This window comes from Impatiens glandulifera, chromosome 9 (genome assembly GCF_907164915.1).
Source record: "Impatiens glandulifera chromosome 9, dImpGla2.1, whole genome shotgun sequence".
Classification (NCBI taxonomy): domain Eukaryota; kingdom Viridiplantae; phylum Streptophyta; class Magnoliopsida; order Ericales; family Balsaminaceae; genus Impatiens; species Impatiens glandulifera.
This window is the reverse complement of record NC_061870.1, coordinates 28,391,253-28,405,035: the sequence shown is the minus strand read 5'-3', so window position 1 is coordinate 28,405,035 and position 13,783 is coordinate 28,391,253. Positions and strand designations below refer to the sequence as shown.

The window sequence follows — 13,783 nt, the reverse complement described above, 5'->3', positions numbered from 1 at the left end:
TCTAATATGAAAGTTCAGAGGGATTCTCAAGAAACTTATTTATATATACATATTAATTATATAGTCTGTAAAAGATCATCTATGCCTTTTTCTACTCCTCTGGAATTTAGCATCCAACTGATCAGCCTTGATACTTGCTTGGTAAATGATTCATCAAGTTTCCACTTTTATTGATCTGGATTATTTCTTGATGTTGATCTCATTTACATATGATTTATGATGCTCAGATTCAAAAAGTATATATGTTTTGATCTCATTTAAATGGACAAAAAAGTGATAGTTTTGATCAATTTTGTTAACCTTATCAAATGTAGATAAGCAGTGATTTTGAATATTTTTTTAATAAAAAAAAAAACTTTAAAGATATTAATTTATAATGATAATTTTTTTTCTCTAAATTAAATAGAAAGTATTTTATAAATAATTTATTTTATTGGTCCAAAATAAATAAAAAATGTCCCTCTTCTCGTTGGGCCAAAATCTGGGCTGATTTTCTAGTCCGGGTGCTGGTCTGGATATATATATAGTTTATCATTTAATCTACATATTTTAAAATAAATAAAAAATCATTATAATGTAATATCTCTAATAAAATATATCCAACACTCACTTTCATATTTTCTAATACATGCAATAATTTGTTTGATTGAGAAACTTTTTTTTTTAATGATTTTGTTTTATTGAAATTGATTTATTTAAAAGAATCTAATAATTACTTTTATTAACTGCTTAAATATCATTCTAATAGTTTAATTACTGGTTTTTGTTAATGAGGGTAGTTTTTCCAGTTGTATTTTAACAGTACAATTTACAAACTATATGGAATTAATGTATAATATTATCCCTTTTTTTATAAAGTTTATGTACGTATAATTAATTTAATTAACTGTACAGAAATTAAATATAGGTGAAAGGGTAGTTATATGTCACTTACACAATCTTGAAGAAGCTAGTACAAAGGAAAAGCCATCCAGAAAAGACGCACTCAAACTACATGGGCCAAGAATTAAACAACTATATACGTACATTAATATTTCATTCATTTAATTAAGAACGTGACCAATATATATAATTGTCCTATGTTAGTTAGGAAATCAACTAATTAAACACTTAATTATATGTATGTTGGAATTAGAATTAACTCTACTAAGGAGATAATTAAAGCCATCTCTTATGCTATATATTTTAGGGAGGTAAATTTACTCGCCGGTAAAAAACCTCATTTGTGCAAGTTTTAAAGTTTGAAAATTTAAATGAGATATATTAGAGTTTTTAAATATTCGGTTCGTTAGCTCGCGAACATGCTCATTTAGATACTCGTAAAAATGTTAATTAAATGCGCGTGAACATGTTCGTTAAGAAGCTGGTTTAAAACTTTGTTTAATATTTATTAATATATTGTTGAATAAACTTGAATATTTTGAATTTTTTTAATGAACTGATCCAATTGTATATTATCTATATCTAGGAGTTATATATGTTCCGATTATATGAATATATATATTAATTATGATTCTATATATTTTCTAATTTTATATATATATATATTCAGATTATATATATATATATATATATATATCTGTTTGGATTTGGCATCTTTTTGCAACATATTTAAATGTGCAACTACACATTTTAGAAAGCGGAAATCTTTATATTAAGAGAATCACTTCTAGTCCAATTCTAGTCTAATTATGTATTGTTAAGTTTCGAGGTACCGAGTATTATATAAACTCGTGTCATCCGGGACGGATTCAAAAATTCAAGTTGGGTGAGTTTTAAAAAATAATGAATAAAACGAGTGAATAAAAGTAAGTTTTGTCCCAATTTTCTAAAAATTAGAGAAAAAATATTGAATTAAATTGGAAAAAAATTCGGGGTTATGTCATAATTATACCATAAATTAAAAAAGTTTTTTTTTGTGGGATGAATCACACCCGAACCCATACGTAGATCCATTTTTGCGTTCATAACCTTAGACTATCATGATGGAATCATTGTTTTGATATCTTTTTTAAGTGGATATAACAAAATTTTATCTCGGTGAACCGCATTAAATTTGTTTTTTCTCTATTGTTTTCATTATCTTTCACAATTTATTCTAACATATATTAATATTTATTAATAAATTAACATTTTAACCCAAAAAAGGCGTAGCTCTTCACCCCTAAGGTGAAACTTTCTTCTAGATTATAAACGAGCTCTTCACGAGTATTCTTAACAAGTTATAAACGATTTGAGCTCGAGCAGCTCGTGAGTCCAACTGAATACATATGAGTCGAACTCGAGCTCTAATATAAGAGCTCAAACCGAGCTCTAACCCAAATATATGTTAAACGAGTCGAGTTCAAGCCTGAAAATATTCGGCTTGACTAAGTTCGTTTACAACCCTAGGGATAATTAAGAAAAATATTTACTTTTTTTAATTACATTAATTACTCTTTTATTCTCCATTAATAATTCTGATTATTTTGGGGTCTTATTCATGATTAATGAACATACCATTTTAAAAGTGAAAAAGTAGAGAATATGAATATATAGAATTAATCTAACATAGTTTATATATATATGGTTTCACTTTACATGTCTTTCTTTTTCCAACCCCTCGAAAGTCTAATTCCCGCAATTTAGGCCTTTGTTTAAATGGTCCCCGCGCTTAAGGATAAAATAGCATCAAAGATATTTTATAACTTTTTATTGTACCTACACTTTGTTGTATGCATATTTTACTGTTTATTAATTTATTTCCTTAATACATGCTTTATGTACAATTATATTATGTTAATTATTTTTTTCTAAGATAAAACTAAAGAATCCTAGCTCATGATCAATGGACCACTTCCCATTAAGCTAAGTGCTTCTGCGTGGTGTTGATAGTTTTATTAGTACTTGTGCATTAATTAAAATAATAATTTATAACTTTTCTCATTTACCTATAAAAGGCTCACATAATCCTGTCATATCCTAATATTAATGGACCACATTAACAAAAGCTTAGGAGTAATTAGTGTTTTTTTTTTATTTAAAAAAAAAAGTGATTTTTTTTGCATTTATCTATGATACGGTAAAAAAAAAAATCATAGTTATTTGAAAATGGTTTAAAAATGGACAAAATATCTACTGGAACATAAATTAAGATGAACTGCACGTTTAATTTGAAAAAGTGGACAAAACCAAAATAAATGGATTGCCAGTTAATAATTAATGTTTAATTAGTCTGAAGTCTGAACTTAATTAGGGTTTCCCCACTTGTAATTTGGCAATATTATTTAATTTATTATGAGAATAAATATACAGTTTTGAAGTTTTAAACAGTACTGTTATCTTAATTAGCTATGATTATATATATATATATATATATATGAAATAATGAAAATAGTTTTTTTTTTTAACTATATATAATAGTCAATAAATAATTAGCTAGTACTAGCTAGCTAGCTTGTAGGAGATCCAATATATTGCATAACTTTGAATGAAATTGTAGTGTAAAATTCAACAAATAGTTTTGATCAAATTTTGAGGAAGACAAATTAAACTAAACAATAGAAAATGAGGATAGTTTTGTAAATAAAAGTTTGGAAGTCAAATCTACTAAAATAGCGAAAAATAACGTGACAAAATTGGATTTCTTCACTTAAACAAAACACAAAATAAATACAAACCATATGTGAACACAATTTGTTTTTTGTTTTAAATTCTATGTATTGTGGTTCAAGAATATATTTTATTTTGTTTGATTTTACTTACTGAAAATTTTACAGTCCATTATATATGAAAACTATAAGATTTTTATTTTTTATTTTTTTTTAAATAGTCCAATTATATTTAAAAATAATAATATTTGTGAGAAGGTATAAAGTAATTTGCATATTATTTAATCCGTTCAAGTTCAATATACATTTGGAGAAATAAACAAAGTGGGTAAATGTGCAACAAAAATAACATTTAAAAGAGATTTGAATCCGTCTCTTTTAATTAATTGACAGTATTATTTTGTAATTATGTATTACTTATAAAGTAATATAATTTTTTTATTAAAAATAAAAATAAATAATGTATGTTATTAGTAAAAATAATAATAATAATAATGAGGTTTTATAAATATATAATTGGGTAATTTAGATGAAAATTAATATCATTTACAATGTACTTATCTAGGTAGGAGTTGGATTGACTTCTTCAATTCAGCCAAACTTTTTATTTATCATTCATTTATGTATCTCAATCTTCTAAAAAATAATAATAGCATTGTACTAATTGTACTAATTGACACCTAATTTAAGAACATAAACCGAAATCATTATACTAATGTTTTTCGATTGTTTTTTCAAAGTAAACACATTTTCGTTTAACTTCTCAAAATACATAACTTTTATAAATCTCTCATACACCTAAAGAATCATGTTTTACCTATATTTCCTGTTTATTTTCCAAATTACTCACATTTTCGTTTAATTTTATATACATATTTTAATTAAAAAAAGAAAATTATTTAATATAATAAATTTAGTAAAATTAATCATAATTTGTAACAAAGTTATTGTATTTTCCTCATTACAATAATGAAAAGTCAAAAATATATTTAGGTGGAGTAGAAAAATATAAAAGTTTGGTATTTTTAGAAGTTAAACGAAAAAAAATTAAAAACATAAAGAGATTTTGTATGTGGATATTTTGGAAGTTAAACAAAACGTAAATACTTAGACAAAACAAATAGAAAAATGGGAAGTGGTTCTATACACAGCATATATTTTAACTTTTTGGATAAATTTTTTTACATTAAGTTCAATCAATCCTCTCCTAACTCTAGATTAATTTTGTTTACATGAAGATAAACCTATTAATTCTAATTTGCAACTTGTTTCTAAACTATGGAGTACTTTAATTAATTAATGAAAGTGAAGGATGCCATTATCTCTCTCTCCTTAATTAGAAGGTATGTATGATGTATCAAATATTACATTAATGAGTGGACCACTTAGATTGTACCATATCTCAAATGAAAATGACTTACACACCCAAAAAGTACATTGCATTCACATTCTACTAAAACTAATTACCTCTAAAAAGATTGAGATTTTTTTAATTTTTTAAAAGTAAATAAATATAATTACCACGACACACCACAGTCATACCCTCTGCTCTCAATCAAAACGATTTTAGTGAAAATCAAACCCATGATCTTTTAACTTTCTAAAGTTCGTTTGAGGAGGAGGGTTTCCCCTAAAACCCATGTTTGATTAGAAAATTGGTTTTTGTTTTATTTTATCAAATTATCTTTTATCTTTACATTTTTATTTTATAATTAATAAGGAATACTTTTGATATTTTAATAGATAAATAAATTGATTAAATATGTGATATATGATTGTTATCCAATAACAAAAGATAATTAGGTCGATTATTTCCACTATATCATTTTGATTTGATGGGGTTTTAAAAAAAGATTGAGTCAATGTAGCTATTATATAAATATCAATTTTGAAATAATCTGGTTTAGGAATGATGAATTTAAATTTTGATTAGTAGATAATGATGATAGATTATCTAGATTCTAGGTAGCTAGACATAAAAGAAGAAGAAGAAAGCTCCATTTATAAACAACATAAGAAGAAGAAGAGGAAGGGGGGTGTGGGAGGGGGGACCCTACCTCGATCTAGGCCAGTACATGTCTCCACCGCTGTCCGACGAAACATGTGGTAGAAAAAGCGACAGTAACGACTGGGGCAGTACTTTAGACCAATGAGAAATCGACAACGCAGTCCTTCTTCCTCCACCCCCCCAAGTAAGAGAAGAGAAGAGAAAGAAAGAAAGAAAGAAAGTCTCTTTCTTTCTCTCAGCAGCCCATAGTCAAGTTGTTGGGTATAATATTCTGGCTCGTTTCTTTCTTTTGCGGCATACAACTTAGCCCTTGCCCATCAATAAAAGGAAACCAACACATGTCAATCCTATTAATGTTACAGACAATTTTGCTATTATAACTACCTTATATATAAATTCATCATCATTCATCATCATCGTCTCTCACAACCACAACAAGAATTAACCAGGCAATCTTCTTTCTTCTTTATACTTTCTTTCTCTATTTGTCGATACACTTGACAGAATTAGATCCAATCCAATCCAATTCTTTCTCTAGCTCTCACTTACATATACTTAACTGGGTTTTTTTTTCTTTTTTCTTTTTAGGGTTCTTCATATATATAATATTTTCATAATTAGACCTAGCTATTTCGATCAATTTTCTCCCATATTGATGGGTGAGCGAGTTGTGTTCTACTTTGGTTGAATTTGTTGATTATTTTAATATTTTGATGATAAGCCAACAAGCTAGCCAGCCAACCAGCCCTAGGGTAGAGTGATAGACTATATTTTAATTTCATATATATATATATATATATATATATTAAAGAGGGTTTTAATATTTGAATAATTAAATGTTGTTTAAGTCATGATATGATATTCAATTATCCAAAAAGTGGTAAAGCATCTCTCTAAACATAGCTTTCCTTCTCCTTTGATAAATTTAACATGTATTTTCAGGAGGAGGAGGAAGAGGAGATGGGGAGAGGAAGAGTTCAGCTGAAGAGGATAGAGAACAAGATCAGTAGGCAAGTCACCTTCTCCAAGAGGAGATCTGGATTACTCAAGAAAGCTCATGAGATTTCTGTGTTATGTGATGCTGAAGTTGCTCTAATTGTCTTCTCCACTAAAGGAAAGCTCTTTGAGTATGCTACTGATTCCAGGTCACCTCTCTCTCTCTCTCTCTCTCTCTCTCTATATATATATATATATAAACCCTAATTTTTAACTCTTGAATTCACTTATCTTTTCTCTTATTACATATGTTTAGGTCATGTTTTGTTTTTGTCTGGGTCATCTAATTAAAAGTTATACCTTTCAAAAAAATATTTAATTTTTTTGATGGGGATGCATACAATACTATAATATATAAGCTAAGTGATTTTATTTATTTATTAAACTTAGACTAAAACATAAAGAAGATGTTTTTTTTGAAACATTTACAATCAAATCAATATAAATATCCTAAGCTGGAGTGCAGTAGTGATGATCATGAGTCTTTCTCTCTCTTAAAAGAATCCTGGAGCTTTGTGTCATATGGTTTCTCACGCTTTGCATGAAACTGTAACCTAGTAGTACCTTTTATTTCTATTGTTATGGGAAATCGTAAACCTACGAGTATAGATTTGCTTAAAAGTAGAGAAATATGTCAAAATTTTAAAATCCCTATTCCCCTGAAATAAATAGATCGAATAGAAGAAAATCATCATTTGTAATTTAAGGTTGCTTATAACAGTAAAAGTTGAACTCTGAGCTAATTAAGCTTAATTAATGATCTGGATTATTTGAATATCTAAGTGATTATTTTCAAATAATTGTGTTTGGTGTAACAAAATGGTCACAACTGTCGGATACAATCACAATACACAACATAATACAAAAGAAAACAACAACTCTCATATATATGAATCAAAAGTGTTCCTGGATCAAATGAATCTCAATGTATACCCCTTTTTAGGGCTTTCCGACCATCATTTAGGGCTCAAATTGTTATACAAAATAAGATAGATAGTAATTTGGCATTTGATTTGATCGAATGATGTGTGAATTAGGGATAAATAATATCAAATAATACACATTGATCTTGGTTATCTGAGTTTTTTTTTTAGATTTTGTTAAAAAAGAAAAATTGATTTTTAATTGATTTAATTACTAAAATTTATTTTTGTATTTAAATTTAATAAAAAAAACTGTATAAAAAAATCTCAAAATACCCATATTAACGAGCTCCAAAAGAGCTATAATCATTGATGAGATTTCTGTTATGCAAAAATGTAAACTTTTGCATTAATTATCAGTTAGACTTCTAGCTGCTATATATGTATATCTGGAAAACAGAAACTTAAATCTAATGACAGGTTTATTAGGAATCTTAGTTCTTTATTCAAAATAATTGTTATGTATTTAATAACAAATATGATGTCAAAATGTGGAACTAAATTAGTAGTAAATCTTGTTTTATCTCCTATATAAATATAATAAAATATTATATATATTATTGAAATGGAACATGAGAGTTGAACTCTTAATTATGGTTATTTCAGTTCTATTTACCACAAGATTTAATATCTTTTATCTATCATGATTTATTTATTTTAATTAACTCCTCACAAACAATTTTTTTTTATTCTATATATTTTACAAATTAGACCACATCAAATTATTTTAAAAACGGCTATTTTTCACACGTACAACTAATTATCGAATCAAACATCATAATCTCGGTCAAAAGATCAAGAAAAACTAATAAATTAACTCAAAACATTATATAATATAAACTGACATTTGGATTGTCCCATCATCGTGGGTCTCTTTCAATTAAGATGTTACGTTGTCTCTTTAATTAAGATGCTACGGAACTTTTTGACATTTTCTTTTAGTGTTGAGATTTTTTAGTCTTTTTCCACTTTTTCTGAATTCACCTCGCGGAACTTTTTTATATTTTCTTTTAGTGTTGAGATTTTTTAGTCTTTTTTCCACTTTTTCCGAATTCACCTCACGACATCTTCAAATTCTTCCTCATCTTTGTGGCTGCGACCAAAATTAGCTTTGGTCATCGCGTTAGATTTCTATGAATTAATTTAATCTTATTCTGATAACCCTAAATACTCGTAACAAAAGTTTTCATCATCAACTATTTTATTTTTCAAGAGCCTACATTGGGCTCATCACTCATATTCATTCCTAGTTCTAGCAACTTCTTGTGCCAAGGTAATTTCAAAGGTTTATGTCGTAGGTCACTCAACGAATGGAAAATCTACATTCGTTTGTTGCTCAACTTATTCCTAAAACTCGCAACTTCATGATGCTCTTTAACAAGAGGATGTGAATGTTGCAACACGATTGCAATCAAAAGTAAAAAAATAAAAAAAAATGTAATACATAATAATTGAATCACATTATTCAAATTAAAATTTCCCATTGCACTATTTAAATTCAATTTTTTAATTCAGTTGTACGTAGTAACCTCAATGTAACCTAATAAACCAGGATTTGTTTTCTTTTAAAAGCTAGTACATTATTTATCATTAGATTAATCAATTTTCTGTGAAGATAATAAAACTAAATGAAAAAATTAATTATGACATGAATTGTTATAATATTATACAAAATTAACAAACATTATAAAACATAAAAACCGTACATGATATTATTAAGAGATATAATACATAGTTATAAGTAAGGTTGTTATCATTTTCTATACCTATTTCAACTCCAAAAGTTGGCAACATTTTGATAACTCCCAACTCCATTTTTTTGGCCTATGTTGTATAATGTTAATTTGATTTTGGATTATTATTTTTTTCAAAAGGCTAGGATTCTTATGAAAAAAGTATATATGTCTGATGTAAAAGTGATTTTTTGGATAAATACCTAATTATGACTTATAGCTAGTATTTAATATTTTAAAATATTATAAAAAATCATATTAATATTGTAGCTGACATTAAAATTATATTAAAAACATTATATAAGTTGGATGAGATATTAGTGAATTATTTAAAAATAATATCAAATAATCCATCAATCATCAAACAAGCTGCTTGATTTTTGTTTCTGATCAGACTCATAATCCTTCATTATTATGATTTTTTCAGGGTGTTAAAATTGGGATAATAAAGAAGATTAAAAATATCTGAGATTATTTAGATAAAAAGATTTGAAAATTATTAAAAACAATTAAAATTTGAAAGTATTTTTAATGTTTTTGTTAATAATTATTTAATTGATATGACTAATGAAAAGATGGATTGAAAAGTAATAAATTTATAGAATTAATATTTGAACAGCTGAAGTATCATCAATGCCTATAGTATAGAGTGTCAATATTAATTGGTACCCTACTCAACTAAAACTTAAGGAAACATTCATTTATTTATTTTCCGACCATAATTTATTGGCCAGTAGCTCATTTAAATGAGTGTTTTTAAGGTATTCTAATATAAGATTTTCATCTTTTAAATATATAAAGTTTAACAGTTAAAAAATAAGAAACATTTACTAGCAGCAATGTAGCACCATTTAATATATATGTAAGAATAATATCCCATAAATCTTCATTAATTATTATATGGTTTCTGTGGGAAGTTTTAAGCATGTTTGATATAGGTTTATTTAGATTTTTTTTTCTAAATAATTCTTTTTAACATCATTTTATCATTCCAATCATCATTACAAATATCAAATTATCCCTATTTTATTTTTCTATAAATAAATATTCAATATAAAATAAAATTTTAATAATTTAACTCAAATAATTCACCTTTATTTTACTGATTTTCTTCTTCTGAATAACCCAACTCAAATAATCTCTGTTACTCAAGAAGACCCCTTTCCCTTTGAAAATTCTGAATATAACAATGAAGCATCATATATTTCATATAATAAAATGGATATGTCATCTTTTAGTGAGATGTGATGAATAAAATGTACATGCAAATTCAACCATCTTCAACTATTATTTTTCACATTTTTATAGTCGAATTCATTCATGGAAATAATCTAACAAATTAAGTATATACATTCTCAATTCATACATTAAAAATCATCATCTGGTTTAATTAACACACGCTTTATATGTGTTTTACATGTTGCATTAATTTTCTTCCACAATCTACATCGATTAAGCAAACCACCTTTTTAGCTCTTTTAATTTTCAATTAACGTCTATATATTAGACACAATTCATAAACACAACAATTCTCCACCTTTGAAATTTCAAACCAAATAAATAACACTAATCAAACAAGTTCCAAAATCAAAGCAAAACAAAGTTATAAAAAACTTGTTTAAAATGAAACAAGACACTTGTTGTGAAAATTAGAATCAATTAGGCCCTTAGATTTTGTTTCGAAATTTGAAATCAAATAAATTTTAAACTCATTTTATTATAGCAAACAAGACTTAATAAAGAAAGACTTTTTTTTTTTTTTGAGATTTTGCTTCTTCAAAGAATGTAATTATGATATTTTACATGAAAAACCTTTCAAATCAAAATAATAGACAAACTTTTCGTCCAAATCAAGTTCCTTCATATACAGCCAAGCCAAGGTATAACAACCTTAAATAGTACAAAGAAGAAAAATGCATCACTAGAAAGAACACAAACTTTTTAGTCTCAAAGTAGAATAAAGTTGTAATTGGACAGCAACTTTAAGACAAACTATTGAGTTTAACAAATTATCAATTTCCCAACAAAATTTCAGCTCAATTGGATTCTGTTTGACCATCCAATGGTTTTGAGAAAAGTTATAAGCGGAAATATGCTCTTTACCTTTTCTCATGTCTTTCTCTCTTTTTACTCATTTTCTTCATTCTTGTGAGGTTGTCGACCACTTCCAGTGCCCATCGGCAACTTCTTTGCTGATAAGAACAAAAAAACGCGACGACTTCTTCTCAAGGCATCATTAACCCAAACTGAGAAGAACTTCTTTCACTATTGCTATTTTTTCAGCAGTAGATGTCATTTCCTCAAGCACTAAACAACAAATCCATAAATGATTGTCTCTCAAAAATAAATTAGGTTAAATATTTTTAAAATATGCTTTGATATCATTAGTAAAGAAATTGCACAAAAGATAACACTTAACCTAAGACAATAAAAATAGGGTATAGTAACAAAATATAACGATATTCAACCAACAAATGTATGTACGTATCCTCAAAAAGTCGTCTATTTTGTAAATATTTCATTAAATAATGATTCAAGTAACTCTAAGTTACTACGTTTTTATTTATAAAAGTACATTCAAAGGCATAAAGAGTAAAATAATCCTTCTCATAACCTCGTTACTCCTCCTAACCTGGTTAAAGACTTAAAACACGTCACTATAAATAAAACTAAGTCAAAGTAAACCTAAACTCTTTTGATAATTCAGACTGGCTTCATGCATGGCTTTTTAATTATGAAACTATGGAAACTGATACTATAACAACTATAAATTGTACTCACTGTAGTTTTAAAAATGTTTGGATTTTTTTATATTTAATGGTGCACTCAATTGTTTGTTACATTGTTTTGTCAAAAGGCTCAAACTTTCATTTTTTTTTATCAACAGTATGGATAGGATTCTGGAAAGATATGAGAGGTATTCATATGCAGAGAAACAACTCACTGCAACTGGCTCAGAACCACAGGTAATTAATTCAACCTATAAAAGCTAAAACCTAAAGCTTATACACATACTCTTCACCTTAAGCTTATTCCTTTCTTTCATATACAACCTAAAGAACAATCTTGGCATAAAATATAGAAATATATCCTCTAAAGATTTTGGAATTTTTCATTGTATTATGTAATTCTCAAGTTTAACCTAACCCTAAGTTTATTGATTAAGTCCATACAAATCTTTAATTTAGACATGCCTGTTTTGCTTGGAATTGATAATGTTCTGCAGGAAATCTGGTCTCTTGATTACCCAAAGCTCCAGGCCAGGATTGAAGTCCTGCAGAAGAACATTAGGTAACATTTGTTTAATCATTAATCTAGTTTAGGGCTCTTTTGCAAGCCTCTATACTTTATAGATTGTAGAAACATGAAAAGCATTTCTAATCATTGATAGTGTTGGCATGGAAGCCAGCATAAATTACCACATTCATATATTTCCGTCATTAATAACCAGCAAATGACCCGTTTCAGAATATTGTGAAAGTGAAAAAGTTACTTTACTTGAGCTAGCCGACATTTTACTGCAGGCGCTATGCAGGGGAGGATCTTGATCCACTAAGCGTAAGAGAACTGCAGCACCTGGAGCAGCAGATTGACACCTCTTTGAAGAGAATCCGTAAACGAAAGGTGAATCAAAACTATTCTTCTTTCTCCCTGTTTGTTTTACAGTAATAGTACTAACTATGAGCACACACCAAATTATATTGCAGAACCAACTCATGCATGAATCCATTTCCAACCTTCACAAAAAGGTAACAACATTACATTTTCGTAATGGTTGGTTGTTTTCAATGATCATGACCAGACAATTGGTCTTTAAGATCTTCCATAACTGATTAAGGCTCTCCAGAATAATCCACTTTATGGACTGATTTGATGACAGGAGAGGTCGTTGCAAGAGCAAAACAACTTGTTGGCTAAGAAAGTAGGGGTTGGTTACCAATTTTTATGTTTCAATAATCCAAGACATAGTTAAATACTATAGTAGTACTATTCAGTGTGATTGATCTGACATTGTGGAAATACCTGCAAATGTGACTCATACAGCTGAAAGAAAAAGAGAAGCCAATACTTGCACCAGAAGGAGGACAGTCGGAGGAAGCAAATATATCTCAGAATTCATCCCTGCCCTTCATGTTGCCTCCTCAATCCCAGCCATCCCCATCTTTGCTCCTGGCTTCTCTCGCCATCGGGTACTCTCTCTTTCATTCGCTTGTATGCCTTTGCGAATCTGCGATTTGCATTAACAGACAAACCAATGCCCATATTCTGAAACAGTTATTTACACAATAACGGGTTATGGAACTGAATAGAAGAAATCTGTCTTCATTCATGTATTTCTACAGGGGTAGCAGTTTCCAAGGACAACAAGGGGGAAGGCAGCCAACAACTGCATTGGTGCCGCCATGGATGCTTCACCAATGAATAATGAAAATAATAAAATCAAATAATAATAGACATGTTATGTCTCTCTGTCTGCTTTAATTTGCTTGCTAGTAACTGTAATATTTTTAAGATACCATCATGATCATGTAT

At 27.8% G+C, this 13,783-nt stretch overlaps 1 protein-coding gene across 1 annotated transcript; it reads left to right on the top strand.

Annotated features, from left to right (window-relative positions):
- Nucleotides 1–6,523: 6,523 nt before the first annotated feature.
- LOC124913859 (truncated transcription factor CAULIFLOWER A-like) lies at nucleotides 6,524–13,779 on the top strand. The gene is made up of 8 exons (XM_047454292.1): nucleotides 6,524–6,743; nucleotides 12,138–12,216; nucleotides 12,477–12,541; nucleotides 12,775–12,874; nucleotides 12,958–12,999; nucleotides 13,131–13,172; nucleotides 13,295–13,440; nucleotides 13,594–13,779. Exons 1-8 carry the CDS (start codon nucleotides 6,529–6,531, stop codon nucleotides 13,670–13,672), a joined length of 768 nt encoding a protein of 255 aa, XP_047310248.1. The 5' UTR covers nucleotides 6,524–6,528; the 3' UTR covers nucleotides 13,673–13,779.
- The last annotated feature ends 4 nt before the right edge of the window (nucleotides 13,780–13,783 follow it).